This window comes from Channa argus, chromosome 21 (genome assembly GCF_033026475.1).
Source record: "Channa argus isolate prfri chromosome 21, Channa argus male v1.0, whole genome shotgun sequence".
In the NCBI taxonomy this organism is placed as follows: Eukaryota; Metazoa; Chordata; class Actinopteri; order Anabantiformes; family Channidae; genus Channa; species Channa argus.
The window spans coordinates 16384875-16402011 of NC_090217.1; the positions used below are offsets into that span (position 1 = coordinate 16384875).

The 17137-nt window shown below is 41.1% G+C and overlaps 1 protein-coding gene across 2 annotated transcripts; it reads left to right on the forward strand.

Moving 5' to 3' along the window:
• Positions 1 to 3540: 3540 nt before the first annotated feature.
• LOC137106956 (cAMP-regulated D2 protein) lies at positions 3541 to 16063 on the forward strand. Of its 2 annotated transcripts, XM_067491048.1 has the most exons (8): positions 3571 to 4255; positions 5103 to 5304; positions 5550 to 5683; positions 6645 to 6772; positions 6938 to 7056; positions 7584 to 7724; positions 9121 to 9293; positions 14976 to 16062. In XM_067491048.1, the coding sequence occupies exons 1-8, from the start codon at positions 3770 to 3772 to the stop codon at positions 15426 to 15428; spliced, it is 1836 nt and encodes a 611-aa protein (XP_067347149.1). In that variant the 5' UTR covers positions 3571 to 3769; the 3' UTR covers positions 15429 to 16062. The 2 variants fall into 2 exon arrangements, with proteins under 2 accessions (XP_067347150.1, XP_067347149.1); XM_067491049.1 differs by lacking the exon at positions 7584 to 7724 and having other exon boundaries at positions 3541 to 4255; positions 14976 to 16063.
• Positions 16064 to 17137: the final 1074 nt, after the last annotated feature.

Below are 17137 nucleotides of genomic sequence, written 5' to 3' on the forward strand. Positions count from 1 at the left end.
CAAGTTTGTCACTTGGAGGCATAAACACCACTTCATGAAAAAGGTATCAAAGGCAGAAATTCCAAATTCTAAAAAACACTTCACCAAGTTCGGTTCACTTCTGTGGACAGAGTTTCCACCCAATCATCCATTATCTTAATAGCTTATCCTGTTATGGGTCAAGTGGCACTGGAACCAATCCTAGCTGTCAGACAGACAACCATTCACACACACACACACACGTCTTTGCACTGTGGGAATTGGAAAACCCATGCAAACACACACTTTGCATGTTCTTCCATGTGAGATTTCAGCCAGTGACCCTCTGGCTATGTTGTGGCAGGATGCTGTGATAACTTGACTTGGATTCTTGCTTGTAAGTCGCTTTGGACAAAAGCGTCGGCTAAATGACTAAATGTAAATGCATCCTCTACGCTATTCATTTAAAACTGCAACACAAGGCATTTATTCAAAGTGAATGGGGTCTGAATAATACGTTTAAAGCCTTTCTGAGCTCAAACACAAGAGTACAACAAATGCACTCAAGCAGGTCATATTACCTATTGCAAGGAAGAAATTGTCGTCCTGGTGGAAGAACAATGTGCCGTTTTCGCAAGCAAAGACCTCAGCGGGACTCAACAAGTCCAGAAGCCCCTAAAGGAAACGCAGGCACCGTGAAAACAGTCACAATACACCGACTGCATGACTGTCGTGATTTTTTGCTTTCATACATGTTGGTGTGGCTTCACCTTTGTGCCGTTTGTTGGATGGGCCGAGGGTTTCTGTCGACCTCTGACCTTAACAGACTTTGTACCTCAGAGTGAGATGAATGCACATTTCTTTTAATATCTAATAACCATTAGCTGTAACATTGTCAAATATACAGTAAATTAAATAGTGGTGCTTACGTGGAGTGATTGTTACGGTCCACGTGTGAACAGAGCCCCCATACTGCAGCGTCAACTTGTGCTCCACAGCTGGGTACACGGTCAGGGAGGAAACTTTACCCACATTCCTGATGGATTTCAGTGCTGTGTCATTGAGCCATATGTTTCCTTCTTGCCTAGAAAAATAAAGCCTGATACACATCTGGAACCTTGTTACCCCGCTGTTTGTGGCATGAGGTTTTACTGTGTGTAGTGTGCCGACATGTGCATGTATTCACATACTGTTGGCCACCAGAGAACTGCCAACAACAAACTATAGTTTCATTTGCCAAAGGGACGCATCCGTTTTGATCCAAGCATCTTGGTCTGGTTCTGCAATTCTGAGCATTTTGGTCATACTTTAGTTGATCTCAGTGGCAGATTATTATTATTTATTTTTTTTAATTCAGCCCGTTCTCATTCCTAAGGCATCAAAAAGCATTGCTTTGTCCAATCCTGTATGTGTTGCATGCTGACGCTTAGACTACCCGTTTGCAATGAAAACCCTGATGCTTATATTTGAAACTTAAGGCGATGAGATTATATAAAGCAAACATGTCACATCGGGACATGGACAGGGTGGTGGATGGTACACAAACAGTACTTTACACTGGAGACCAGGGTTCAACTCTAATGTGAGACATTGTGGGCTTTTTTGATGACCGTAACGCAACATTTGTAACTTATTGCATAAAGTAACCTGTCCTTGAAGTTGTTTTTTGTGACCCTAACACAGTTTGTGTCCGTGCTCCTGGACTGTCCAGTAGTAAGGCCACAGTTTACCTGTGGCATCATATGCTAAAGGTGTAAAAAAAAAAAAAAAAACGGGACAATTTGAGGCCTTAGGAAGTGTCAATATCGGAGGCTGTGGAATGAGAATCATTGATTTGAAATGGGGGGGGGGGGGGGGGGGGGGGGGGGTCAACAGTTTGTAGGAGGTTTTGCAGTATTTAATTGTAATGTTTTAATCTTCATATGAACACAAGTGAAAAAGGTAAAACATGTTATTTGACTTTTTTTTTTAAAACTTATTGACATAATACGAAAATACACTAGAAATTACACAAATAGAGACTTAAACATAGCATGGACTTTAGCAGGTGCCCACCCCCCTTCTAGCTGCAAAATTACACAGCATTAAATGATATTGTTATGATTAATAGCACCAAAAACAGCCCAAATATAAACTTTAGAAAATGTGTTTAATCATGGGTCCAGTTCTAACACATTTATTTTTATGTGACTTTAAACGGGAAATGGAAAATAGAGTTAGACTTTAAGTTTTGGTTGATCTTCATTTAAAAGTTATGCACACGCACTTTAGTAGACAATGTGTAAAAGCCCTTTAGACCAGACGCATCAAAAACGCGTTTACCTTTCCAGAGCACCATCCTCACTCATCCAACATATAGATAAGGACACATCGTAGCAGCGTCCTGAAAGAAAATCGATGGGAATCTCTCCACGTTTTTCTCAGCAACACGTCGGGTCCAATGTGTTATACTCACCAAAGGATACGGTGCGAGGCACCAGTAAGAAAAAGATGAAGGGAAATGAGTTCCTGCAAATGTTTAATAAAAAAAAAATTACAATAAAAAATTAGTAAAAGTGACCGTAAATAGGGGTTTTTTTTCTTACATTTTCTTTGTAAATCCAGCAAAGGAAAACATGCTGTGTTGTTTCACACCAGGCTGCAAGTGACTTCTAATAAGTGACAGCTGCGCGCTATGGTCCGTCAGCTACTCGTTAATTTCCCAGTTACCTATCACTCAAACATTGAATGAACTAATAAATTATTTTATTTTTATGCATTAGCCACCTGTCCAGCAGGATGGTCCGCTCCAAACCGATGCTGCAGACGTCAAATGTCTTGAATTGACAAGCTCACCAGATACTACACTTCCCATAATGCACCACAACATGGCTGCTCTTAGATGCCTGATTTCGCAAAAGCAGAATACACAGGGATTGTTGGAATTAATTGTTTTTATTGAAAAGTTATTGTAGACTTTACAAACATTCCTGTCAAAGACCAAAAAAAAAAAAAAAACTCCCTGTAACAAGTAAAGGGTTAAATTGGCCAAATTTATAGTAAATGTGATGCTGAACAGCTTTTGTTTATCCTGCAGTCGCAGTAGAGATGAGCAGTATGATCTCGAAGCCTTTACTCATTCTAAAATTCTAAAAACTGACTCACTTGATGTTTTTAAAATTCAAGACTAGCACCCAACCTCCAGTTCATAGCAGTTAAGGCAGAGAGGCAGATGAAGGACTGAGTGCCTGCAATCTCCACACAGGCCACATAGGGGCTGCATGAGTCTAAAGCTGTGAAGCGGTACTGGTTTTGGGTGGTAGTGTCTGTGCTGAGTCTGTTATAGGAGCCCAGTTCAGAGTGGTAGAGGGTCCACAGTGTGACGGATGATGACGGCAGCAGGACTGTTGTCCACCCAGGAGACCAGCAAAATGGAGTTGCTCCTGGAACTGGGGATGCAGCTTCACATTTGCTATTATAAATTACACAAAGGACGTACTGTACCTATTTCTTTATGAAGCCTGCAGCATGAGTTCTCCTCATTTACCTTCTGTGTGTGACTGTGATTACATTAAGCAAAGGAAAGACGACTTGTCCTCCATTAGTGGTCCTGTATAACAGTGTCCATGTCCAGCTGCTTAGGGTCTGCTAGACAGCAATCAGCAGACAGAGCAGCTTTTGTCTGACCAATCTTAACAAGCAACAAGCCAAATTAGAGTCACAAGTAGAGTTTTATGCAGCAGGCTTCTGGGGGTTGGAACTTTTTTACTTTGGCTGGGACATAAGTCACATCATGATCTAAGAAAAGTCTTTGGAAGGATTCTGGCAGAATATGGAGAGCTGTCTCTGTTTGCTGTTGCTGTGCGCACTAAGTGTAGTGCCGGCCTCTGGAGAGGACATGAAAAATAATGATGGCATCGCTCTTGTCAGCTTTCTGAGGAGTATCATCCCCGGGCTGCCAACGAGAGACGAGCCGTTCATCATCAACCAAAACTTTGAGATAAACTCCCTGAGGGAGCCAGGGCACCCAGATGTTCTCTCAATCACAGAGCAAAGCAAGGAGAAAGCAGTCAGTCAGGATACAAATGGGACTCGTGGACCTGTGGTGTTAACCAAAGGTGGACGGATCAAGGGGACTACAGTGGACAAAGCCTATGTGTTCTATGGGATACCATATGCAGACCCGCCTGTTGGGCCTAACCGGTGGAAGCCCCCCAGGCCTGTGACTCCTTGGTCGGGGGTTTATGATGCCTCCTTCCCCAGAGCTGCATGCATGCAGGCCTGCAGGGGACCAATCACTGAGGAGTGTCCTCGGATAGTAAGGAACTTATTTTATGTGTTGCGATATTTTCACTTTATTTTAAGAAGTAATCGGTGAACAAAAATAAGGTTTCTCTGTTTCTCCTCATTGTGTATTTGACATCAGATCCTGTCTCTGCATGGTGTAACGAGGGCAATAACAGCAGGTCATGAGTCAAAGATTTACCAAAAAGTCGGCTGAGGAAAGGAAAGAAAGAAAAGCAAATGCTTTTTTACTATGTTTCCAGAAATAACATTCCTGGTGAAATAAGATAAGATCAGATAAACCTGTAATTGTGCATAAGGCTGCGATTAAATAACTTAACCGCAGGCTGCAAAGATCGTTCTAATAGTCGAAAACAGAGAACATGGCCACAGTGTTTTCAGAAGCAACTGTCGTCACACACATAGAAAAAAATAAAAGGAAACAATAGAAATATAACTACAAATCTAAACTACTATGGCTAAACAATAATTTTAATCCAACATTTAGAAGAATTTGCACACTTTTTGTTCTGTAACTGGTTTCAGAAATGAAATTTTATGATCCACTACAAATGCTAATGCTGTTTAAATGGCATGACTACAAAACCAGCAGTGGCAGCCATTTTGGAATAATGTGAAAAGTGACAAGTTCTAATTCCTACAATTATTTTTACTAAATTTGGGTGAAGACTGGTTTTCTGCTGCAAAATGTCAGAATTAGAAACAAGCTTTTAATGTGATGATCCAGCCACTTAAAGCTCGGAGTATTTTGATGTAGAAAAGCTGTAAATGCAGATTTTAAGGGAGGAATATTCAGCCTCGTTATGGCTAAATACTGAACTAAAAACTGAATTACCTGTTTTGCCTAATGTCCCAAAAAGGTCAGTGAGGACTGTCTCTACCTCAACATCTTTGTTCCCCTGATTGTGGACTTCAGTTCCCCTCTGCGAAGCCCATTGCCTGTAATGGTGTGGATTCACGGTGGGGATTTTATTGCTGGCTCTGCCTCCAAGCCGCTGTATGACGGACGTTTCATCAGTAACTTCACTCGTACTGTGGTCGTGAACATGGAGTATCGACTAGGTGAGAAAGTTGGATTGTATTTCACCCAGCAGAGAAAAGGATGTTGACTTCTTCTTGTGCAAGGCATTTATCACTTGTCTTTATCCCTTTGTCTGAGCCTGCATTTCAATGGTTGAGCCTGTTGGTAATTACTCTGCTTTCCTGCAAGACAGAAAACAGGGACCCTGATATATGTGAACAGTAATTGATGGTCTTGTGGAGTCAATTATGTGCCGCTGATCATGTGAACTGATGCATGATTTAAGGTGCATTTGGGTTCCTCGTGTCGGGCAAAGACCCTCGCACACCTCCTGCGGGGAATTATGGCATTTTGGACCAGCAGTCAGCTCTTCTGTGGGTCCAGCAGAACATCGCTGTGTTTGGGGGGGATCCCAACAAGGCAAGCATGCAGGCAAAGCACACACACACACACACACACACACACACACACACACACACACACACACACACACACACACACACACACACACACACACACACACACACACACACACACACACACCACATGGTTCACCTTTGCAAATAATTTCATATATGAAACTGAGAGATACTGTCTATTCTGATGTCTTTGTTTTTACCCAGGGCAAATGTTCGCAGTGTTTCTGAGCTGAGCTTCTTTTCCCACCAGTTTGTACCCAATAACCCACAATAACAAAGTGAAATCATAATTGTAGATTTCCACCCTTCTATTATCTATAGCCTACCACTTCTCCTGTGAGGGATCCTCAGATGGTGGGTGGAAACCAGAACACCTGAAAGAAACCCACCCACGCATGTGGAGCATATACAATCTCCACATACCTGTGATTTTAAAGTTTTGCTGAAGACCAAATTGGAAAGTCATGTGTAACAAGTTTTTGCAATACTAAAGTTACACAAGTAGCCATTACTAAATTCAATTGCTTGTTCAAATGACAACTCAGACATGCAACGTTGCAGGAAATGTCACATTAGTTGTTCCAACTTAAATAGTGTGGTGCTTGGACCACACTACAAAGTGTATTCAACTTGAGATGAAGCAACTCTGAGTAATCCACACCGAGGTACAAGTACACCTAAAGTGTATTTTAAGTATTATAAAGTGTTTTTATAGATTATTTCAAATAGTAGATACTTTGATTTTTTTTTTTTAAGTACAGTTAAGTAATTTACAGTGTAGTACTGTTGATTTTTGATTACTACTCATTGACGTTATTAAGGTTGCTGTCTGGACTGCAGAATGACTGGCCGACCACATGCATAAGGGGGAAAGAATATTTGAAACACAGTCTGTCCCCAGCACTTCTGTGTTGTGAAGTTGCCCAGCATAGCCGCTGTTTTGTGTTGTGTTGTGTCGTCAGGTGACAATATTTGGAGAGAGTGCAGGTGCTCAGTCGGTGAGTCTTCACCTGATGATGGAAAGCAGTAGGCCTCTGTTTAAACAGGCCGTCCTGCAGAGTCTCCCCTTCTCCATCCCTCTGAAGACCAGGTGAGGAACCGGCAGCTGAAGAATAATAAATTGTTATTGATGTTTTTCCTCAAATTAAAAACCAAAAGTCATCATCTCTCTTCTGATCTTGTCTTCTCACTTCTTCCTGTGTCTCCTCGACACAGTTAAGACCTTTCATTTTATTTCTCTGCATCTCTTTACTAGACACGAGGCCCTGAAGCTGGCGCGAGACTTTGCAAAACACACCAACTGCTCCGTGAGCGACATCGTCTGCCTGCTGTCTCTCACTCCACAGGCCGTGCTGGCCGCCCAGATGAAAACAAGTAGGACACCACAAACTCCAGCCTACGCTCACCGAATTGAGAGCAACTCTCAGGGCTGCCCACACACTTACATAATAGGGCAGGGTATTATGTGTTTATCTGCAAAAGATGGTGAAAACAATTTTTTTTTTTTTTTCATCATGAGCTCTGTGGCATATTGGAAAACAAAATCATAAAAAAAATCGAGGAGCAATGAGCCTCTAAAGGGGCAATTAGAGGGATTTTACTGCCTGGCAGCACAAAGTGAATGTGGTATGTGTGCAGGCTTGACAGGGTTATTGATCAGTATCACTGACTCGGTGATTCTGTGATCAGCTGCTGTTTTCTGCTTGTCTGAACTCACTTCCACACTCAAAAATCCGCAAGAGAGAGAGAAGTGACAAGAGATTTCAGCACTGGTGGCTTATCAAAAGCCTTAAGACAAAGATCTTATGAAAAGCAGATTTAATATTTACTTGATGTCGTTCTTTTTCGTTGCATCTCAAATGTTCAGGCTCATTATGGAAAACGTGTCTTTTCGATCTCAGGTTCTAAGATGGTGAACCCCTTCAGGTTCCTGGAGATCTTTGAGACATGGGGTCCATACATTGATGGGGAGTTAATAAAAGAACAGAGTGTATCTGCCTTCCAGAGAGGCCACTGGCAGAAAGAGAAGCCGGTGCTGCTGGGTAAGACAGAGATGAACAGCAGTGCATTAGATGATGTGACTATTCTTTATTCAGTGAGCATTTTCGTTCTCTACTGCTTGATATTTCAACTCCAATTGATTTTCGAGGGACACATTATACTTTACACACAATGATGGTGGGAAGTTTCTATACATTCATCATTAACATGACTGTTTGCCTCAGAATGACTGTACAACATACATCTTCAGTTTCATTTACTTTAGGTTTTCTGACATCAACATAGGCTCAAAATTTTAGGTTATTAATTTAATGGTGCTGAATGTTATGTTATGAGTAACCCTTGGGTTTTTTTCTCATTTAATGTTCATTGCTTTTTCCATGTGTCTTTCCGATCGAATGCACCTACAGTGACTTTTACACTGATTGGAGTTAGTTTGTTTTTTAGCCATGTTGCACTATTGATTTAAAGGTATTTTACTCAAGTTAGTGTTGAGACTCAACAATCAACGGCTTTGTCCCACAAAACCTGTTCCACACATTGATTTTGGGCTGAGTTTTTTTGTTGTTTTTTTTTGCCACAACTCTCCCATTTCAATTTGGTACCGGCGCTGAGGTGGCTCTTGGTGGTTGGTAGGATTTGAACCCACGGCCTTCTACATCTCAACCCAATGCTCTACCACTGAAACACCGGGCCCCATAGTGTTGAGACTCAATATCAGTTCGAACCTCCCACTCCCTGCTCTGCTGTGCTTTGCCACACTGCTACATCCTCTGCTCAGCCCTTCAGCTGGTTTTTAGTTGAATTTAGTTTTTTTTCCAATAGATGATAATTTGATCAAGTGAACTTGACTGATTGGTTAGATGTTGGCGTGTTGCTCAAAAAGATTTCGAAGCAAATATTTCTGCGATGCCGCCAGTGGTCTTCAGTGAGTCTTCGGCAGAAGCAGCCTTTGACTGCACCTTTTCGTTTTAAGATGCGTTTTGTAATATATTTTTAGTTCTTACAAAAGTTATGTTAGAAAGTTAAGTAGGGTAGTTTATTAAATTACCATTAACGTTCAAGAGTCACCTCTCGCCCGTGTTGCCCGTCTCTCGGCTGTTTATCTCCTCCTGGATTCCCTTTGGTTCTCATTAAAACACATTTTGATGTAGAAATTGCCAGGATCATAACAACTGTGAAAGCGGTGTCAACTGTAAAATACTCTGCGCAAATCGCTGTTCTGTTGTAAACTTAGCAGCCTAGAAAATCAAGGTGGAGAGCTGGAGCCTAATTACTTGTTGGTGTAACACTGCCTCCAGTCATAATAAGGAACAACGCTGGAAAAGAGCAGGTTGAAATAAAGCTTGTGTGAATGAGTAACAGGAAGCCTACGGGCAACGTAGGCGTCTCCTTTCCTTGTTTGTTTGTACTGAGGCTCTGCTTTCTGTCCTGCAGGTACAACCTCAGAGGAGGGGGTGATGTTTGTCTTTGGTTTCTTTAATAAACCCGTCTCAGTTCTTGAATCCACCGTGTACATTACAGCCATCTTTAAACAGCACTCTCTGCAGATCCTGCACCAGTACCTGCCTCTGTACAGGGCCGCTGACCTCAGGGACATGCTGGCTCAGGTGAGGACGAGTTTAAATCCAATTCATGGATTCTTTTCATTTTTTGGTATAGGAGCAATTGTTGTCAAGTCTGGTCCTTAATGAATGAGATTCATCCCTGAACCTTTTATGAATTTATCTGATTTCAATTAATCTGTGTGCAAACACACACACACACACACACACACACACACAACAGCTCCCATGGATAAAACACAATAGTGTTATATAACAAGTACTAGTTAAGTGATTTTTCACCTTTCTGTGAGTGATTCTCACTGACATACTCCTTGCACAGTGTCCACTCGTCTGTTTCCCCTCAGCTCATAGTTCATGGACTCACCAAAACTAATATTTTAAAGCACTAATATCCCTTTAAAGAATAGTAAATCTGTTTATCTTATGGAACAATATTTCCTGGTTTTACTTTGTCTCTCCGTACCTGAAATTACAGACCTTCACATCGCTTTAGACTAAGATCATCTTCATTATTCATGTAAGCATGCAGCTGTTAGCATTTGCCTCAAAGTCACAGGCTGTAGACTTACTGTGAGAATGAGGAGGTGGACTGGTGCATATTAACACAGGGGAGTCAGAAAACCTCCAGCAGTTTTCTCTCAGGCTTTTAAATGCGAAGAGCAAAGTGTCAGCGTCAGCGAGCTGCACAGGATCAGGAGGTGACACTTCTGGACATATTTAGTATTCAGTCACAGTTCGCGGGGCAAGAGGGACATGGTGAAGTCACAACTGCAGCATCTCTTTGTGAAGGGCACTTCTCCAGAGGACCAGGGTCAGAGAATGGCCACACAGCTGTAGAATCTTAGTGCTGTATTTCTGAGAAATAAAAGGAGGTTTGGGCATTTTTAAAAACAGCGTTGTAGTAGAAACTTCGACTGCACTTTTCTTTTTGTGGATTCCTTACTTGTTAAACTCCTGACAGCAAACCTGGTACCAAATATCCCAACTATTCATCCCTAGAAAGGTTTTCTAAAAGGTTAATTATTAAAAATTCACCTAAGAGCATGGATTTCCTCTGACAGGAAGCTCTAACTTTAAAGCCAATATGCAAAGTACAGTTCATAGAAGACAGTTTTACTGCAGCAAGCTGCTTTTAATCAGACTCAGGCAAATTGCACATAATTAATATTCTTCCTCATTTATGTGGCTTTTGTCTCCTCAATATTAGTTATCTGGTAGCTGTCACCCAGTTTTCAGATGGCTTGTATTCAGCCAGTAATTTATAAGGAACTAAAAATGTCTCTACAGAATAAATTGTCATTGTCTGGATGTGCAAATAATGAAGTAGCGAGTGTGAATAAAAGGTTAAACGTTGGCAGCATTTACACTGGAACCTGCAAATGAATGAAACACTCAATAACCACCCATTCAGTGGCTGTGCGACTTGGGTGGCCATGCATGGATCAATGTCCCACTCAGCTGGAGCTTGCCGTGTAACCGGGGCCCAGCTGTGTCCAGCGTCTCTCCAGCCTCTCCACATCTAACAAGCCTGATAGGGGGAGTGAAAACAATTGTTCCTGTTTGCTGCCGTGATTCATTAGTTAAAAACAAATCTATTTCTGGATGATTAAGGAAGAACTTGGCGGTCTGGATATGCGGACGCTTTGCCTACAGAGGGGGCTACAATTCCACTTTATCTTAATCTGGCTCCAAGACATCATTTGTATGGTTAAAGCTTGTAGGCCACTTAGAGTCAGGGACTTTGTGTGTTTGAGATGGAACCTCTGACTAAGAAGGGACAAGTCTCCACTGAACATCGACAGTGACAGGAGAGATCAGCTCAGGAATAACCGATAACCAGGACAGAGGACTGAATATTAAAATTACCATTGTAATGTCTTTAGAGTTTAAACCAATTTTTTTTACAATGACTTAAGATTGGATTTTTTTTTTTGGCCTGCTGCATTAGACTAGACTAAATGTTTAAAATTTGTAAAATGTAACTAACATTTGGGAGAAAGCAATTATTAATATGAAAAAGATGTGTAATTCTAATAATTGGGTTTAAAAAGAGCATCAGAGAGAAGCTGAGTCTTTTAGAATTGTAGAAATAAAAATCTTATTCTATGCTTAAACTTTGAATTAAAAGTGAATCTGGGAAATCTGGGGGAGTCTCTGTATGCACAGAATAATGCTGAGTTTGATTGCATTAAAATGAGACAACAGTAGTGTAAATCACTGCATAGGCTGAGAAATGCCTCTGAAAACTGTATTCAGTGAACACAGTTTGTCGCTGCATCCACAAATTCAAGTTTAAATTACAACCCTAATCCTAATCAACTTGGGACAATGTGTAAAATGTCAATAAATACAGAATGCAGCAGTTTGCAAATGTCATAAACCCATCTTTTATTCCCCGTAGAACATAAACAACATATCAGATGTTGGAACAGACATTTTATAATTTAACGAAAAACATTTTGAATTTGATGGCAGAAACACATCTCAAATCATTTGGAATAGGGCAATGCTGATCGTGTAGCATCCCCACTCTTTTAACAACTGTCTGTAAATGTCTGGGAAGTGAAGAGACAAGTGGATGGAGTTTTAGGAAAGGAACATCCTATTCTTGGATGCAGGATTCTAGCTCTTCAACAGTCCTGGGCTTTTGTTGTCACATTTTTTTGTTTTATGAGGCGCCAAATGTTTTCTATTGGTGAAAGGTCTGGACTGCAGACAGGCCAGTTCAGCACCCGGACTCTTCTCCTGCGAAGCCATGCTGTTGTGATGGATGCAGTATGTGGTTTAGCATTGCCTTGCGGAAATATGCAAGGCCTTCGCTGAAAGAGATGCTGTCTGGGTGGGAGCATATGTTGCTCTGAAAACTTTGTTAGCACTGATGGAGCCTTTCCACATGTGTAAGCTGCCCACACCATAGGCACTGTTGCATCACCACTACCATCAGAAATGCAGGCTTTTGAACAGTCTGCAGGACACGGCATCCATAGTTTCCAAAAAGAATTCATCTGACCACAGAACAGTTTTCCATTCTGCCTCAGACCATTTTAAATGACCTTTGGCCCAGAGAACACGGCGGCGTTTCTACATCGTGTTCATATATGGCTTCTTCTTTGCACGATACAGCTTTAACGCAACATTTGTCGACTGCACAGCCAACTGAGGGCCTGAAGATCATGCTCATCCAGTTTTCGCCTTGGGTGAAAATGATATTATATACTATAGATGGTGGGATCTTCAAAGTCTTCACAATTTTATGTTGAGGAACATTTTTCTGAAATTGTTCCACAAAATATTTAGATGCAGTTTGTCACAGATTGCTGAACCTCTGCCCATCTTTACATTCCAGAGGCTCTGCCTCTCTTAAATGCTCCTTTCATACCCAGTCATGCCCCCGACATGTTTCCAATTAACCTAATTAGTTGTCAAATGCTTCTCCATTTGTTTTTGATTTTTGGCAAATTACTTTTTCAGCATTTTGTTGCCCCTGTTCCAGCTTTTTTAAGATGGGTTGCTGCCATCAAATTCAAAAAGAGCTAATATTTTCCATGAACTGGTACAATGTGTCATTTCATTGCAAACATGCAAAAATGTCCTTTGTCACCGTTCAAAAGCCAACAAGCATTAATGCACACAGCATGGGGAACTAGGGCATAAACTTTAGGGAAGGCATGGCTCAGTAATAAAAGAGACCAAGTCCTAAACGGTGAAAGGTCTCCAGTCCAGACCTTTCACCTAAATTTAGTGCATTATGACATAAATACAGGTCATCTCAGTGTAAAGAGAAGGCCAACTTACCCTACAACTAGCATAATAACAATGCACATTCAGCTAATTGGTCAGGGAATGTATTAAAACCGCAAATCTTCATATTTCATGCTTCATATTCATAGCCATGATGAATATTGAAGTTCTGATCATAACTGTATGACTAAAATGTCAAAAGATCGAGGCTTGTCCCTGAAGGGGTCGCCACAGCGGAACATGTTCTGCATGTTGATTTGGCGTGTGTTTTTACGATGGATGCCCTTCCTGCTGCCACCCTCCCATTTTTGTCCAGGCTTTGGACCAAGCACCAAGGTGGCCCCTCGTTGCTGGGTGGGGCCACACCTGGTGGGGTGGGATTCGAACCTACTGCCTTTACGCATCCCAACCCAATGCTCTACCACCGAGCCACTAAAATGTGTTTCTGTAGAAATCAAACTCTCTCGCTTTGTCTGAGGTTTTACCAAAGTAAATAAAGAGAAATAAAGATGCAGCATGAAGGTAGTTATGGAGAAACATATAGTGGAGGGACAAACTCAGAGGAGAAACCTGCTTTAATAAGATGGGGAGGTGTATTTGTGTGTATGTCTCTCAGCTTCCTACAGTCAGCCTGTTTGTTGTCTGGTGTCAGATGTGCGACTGTGTGGGTGCAGGTTGTGTGCCGCTGAAAAAGACATGCCGGTTTCCAGGTAACAAGCAAAATAAGACAGCCTACCTTCATTTTCTTTTGCTTCCTTTTAGCTAAGAGGGAACAATGTTTGGTTTTTTTTTTGGTGCTCTGCCCTCAGGCCTTTTCTGTGTAGCTGTTACACTAATTAGATTTATGAGTTTTTATTTCTAAAAACCACTTCTGGAAGTAAAGGAGACACTGTGAAGCATAAACCTTCAACGACACCGAACTATTCTTCATTTTGCACGGCGGCTTATTTATATAGTGTAGTATCTAGGTTTCATTCATAACATGAACATGCAACACTGTAATGTAAACCATCAGAAAAGGTCCCAGAACTGTATATGTACTTTTAAATTATAGAATTAAGAAAGGACAGAGATTAATGCGAGAATGCATAACAAAAGACAAAATGTATAATAAGATTAACACAAAAGCACTAATACACTTACATAAAAAGGGGGAAAAAAACAACTTTTATGAATAGAAGCCTTTGCCTGTTTTGAAACTGCAAAGAGTGTGTGACGTTACAGCAAGAAGAACTGAACTGTCTGTGGAAGGAAAAGAACATCTTACATAAAGCCATGATTACTGTTTGTGTGCTGTGACTCACATCCGTCTATGAGGCACACAGGTAATAAAACAACATGGGCATACGAAGCCCAAATTAAGGTTCCTGACTGCGTATTATCAACTTACATCACCATGCTGACCTACTCGCGATGGCAATGTTAACATGATGTTTGCTGTTCCCATCTGAGTTTTAGTTTTTATCAGTGTGATCCATTCTTCTTTCGCTAATTACCACTAAGCACATTGTACGACTGAGGCTGATGGATGTGTAAAATGTAGATGGAAACCTAAGTTCATATAGTTCCCAGATTGATGTGAGTCCTTCCAATAGCTGTCAAGACATTTGTCAAAACCAAAAATGGCAATGTCACAGTGGTGTTATGCGGGTAATTGTGGAAAAACGTGATGTGTTTTTCTTTTTGCTGTTGTTGTGCTGATTCAAAGCTTCTGCCAAGATTATTTGATACTGTCCCATTGCTGTAAGTCAAACTGCATCCGGACGAAACATAGTGGTAATGTTTGATGCTCCGCACAACACAGGGTTCACATGGTTGCCATGTTGAGCGCACGAATGCGTTTTGGAAGCCACTTTATCCCTTGCTTTAAAGGGAAAACCAGATTGGTGGGATTCACCCTGTGGGGTCTAAAAATGTCTGCTCCAATAGCTATTGACAGAATAAAATAAAACAATTTGTTTGACTATTTTTTCTTCTTTTCAGATCATCACAGATTATGTCTTCCTGTGTCCATCCAGGAGGTCTGCGCGTGCCGGCACAGCACTGGGCAGCAAGGTGTGGATGTACGTGTTCGACCACGTGGTGTCAGACCACCGCGTTTGGTCAGGTCTGACTTTCTGCTACCACCGTGCCTGTCATGGCGCGGAGCTGCCCTTCCTCTTTGATTCGGCGTCTGTGGCCAACTTTACCCTGTTGCAGCCAGAGAAGGTCTTGTCCAGTCAGATGCTGTGCTACTGGGGCTCATTTGCCCACACCAGTGACCCCTCCACGCGAGTCCAGCAGACGACTTTCTGCCAAGAGCAGGTCCTGCCCGCTTGGCCGCGCTATTCTGACACTAGTGGCTGGCTGGTCATGAACCTAACTGTGGGTTCACATGCACAAGTGGGAACCAGGAACCGCATATGTGACTTCTGGGACAAGTTGGGCATCTACTAATGAAGGATGAGACTGGGTGGGGAGGAGCAGGATGTAAATGTTTCTTTGTTCCTAAGGACATAAATTCATTTAAAAAATCTTCAAGCACAAAGTTGCTTTATCATAAACTTGAAGACTCATCAGTTTTAAAATGTAATTTAAGGGAGTGTTACAATGCAGCCATCTTAGAAATACAAAAAAAGATTAGTTCACACAAGTTAAAAATGGTTCTGTGACCCAGCATCATTAACACTGACTGATGAAAATGTCTGATAGGTGGAATTGAAGTCAGGTATCTAACAGCTGTGTAATAAGGAAAAAAGCCACGGATAGACAAACCTATGTGAAGAAAAAATAAAAGGCTTCCTTCGAAACTAAATTTGTTACTTTTGTTATTTTATGTTTTTCTTTAGTTTAAAAATGTTCTTGGGTTTGAATCCCAGAGCTCATGTCCTCCAAGAAATGTATTTGTAACTGAAGGTATGAGCTGGTTTCGATTACTAAAACCTTTGAGCCACACAAGTGCGCAGAATCGTAATTTTTCATTTTCATTTCATTTCATTTCATTCAGCTTTTAACAATCCTAAAACAGATACGAAAACCGCTAATGTCATGTTTGTTGTCTCCAACCTGAATAACCAATAGCTATTAAAAACATGTCTGCAAGACAACGTTCCACTAGGTGACCATGTTTCTTCATATGTTAGGTTGATAAATGTTGCCTTAAATGCTTAGAAGGCTCAAATAATCCAGTCAACTGCACGTGTGTAAGATCCCTGGCTGAATTATGGTGATTCATTGTATTTAAGGGAATATTTTCTACATTTTCTCATCCAAATATTCATTGTTTGGAGATTGTTGGAAATACAATAATTTTTTAGAAAATTACCAAAATTATCCTTCAATCACTGACCCACAGTGCAGCAAATTTAATTTCTCTCTCTTTCTGTCGACTTCATCATTTAGAAACGCAAAACCTTGTATTGATTTGGCGACTGGAGGCCGGGTTCAGTTTGCTGCAGTCATAATTCTTCCTTCCAGGCAGCTTATATCATAGCTTACATCATAGTCTTCATTTAAAGTGGATGAGAAGGTCCAGGGTTAAATGGTAAAAAAAAAATACTTCAGTCTTCAAAAGTCCATTCATTCTGTTACCTTCCAGCAATGTAAAGAAAGGGAAAATTAAATCAGTGATGTAACGCTGAAATATTCTACCCTAATACTATTAATCCCCATAAAGTTTGAGTGCAAATGGTATTTTATTAACAAAATTAAGTATTACCATCACTGAGGCCACGGTAATTAATGCGGTAGATTCTCCCTTTGAATTGAACTGGCATTGGCATCGAATAAGTGACTCTGGTTGTAATTCTATTTCGTAAGGAGGAGGCGTATGAAAATTTGTTGTTCCTGACACCTGGGCCTCCTGGAGCGCTCAAGCTAAACAAGTGTTTTTTCATTTAGCGTAGCCCAAGGATAAAGGATTGCAAGAGCTTTCAATAAGGAAGAGAAGCAACTCTTCAGTCACATCTTATACTGAAGGGTTTGAAATTATGAAGAGGAGACACTGATCTCTTCTTGATTTGTCTCCTGGGGACCAATACGTTCTCATCTCAGCATAGCAAACTCTGGCTTCTTAGGCTGCTTTGTTTTTTCTGTCGCTTAATCTTGACTTAGTCATTCTGTTCAATTCAAACTGTTTCTTTTTCTATCATAAAGAAGCCACATGC

Coding starts and splice junctions, on each gene's coding strand:
- LOC137106956 (XM_067491048.1), top strand. CDS start 3,770: ATGGAGAGCTGTCTCTGTTTGCTGTTGCTGTGCGCACTAAGTGTAGTG. Junction 5,684..6,644: donor TTGGGGGGGATCCCAACAAG/GCAAGCATGCAG, acceptor TTGTGTCGTCAG/GTGACAATATTTGGAGAGAG. Junction 7,057..7,583: donor GGCCGCCCAGATGAAAACAA/GTAGGACACCAC, acceptor TTTCGATCTCAG/GTTCTAAGATGGTGAACCCC.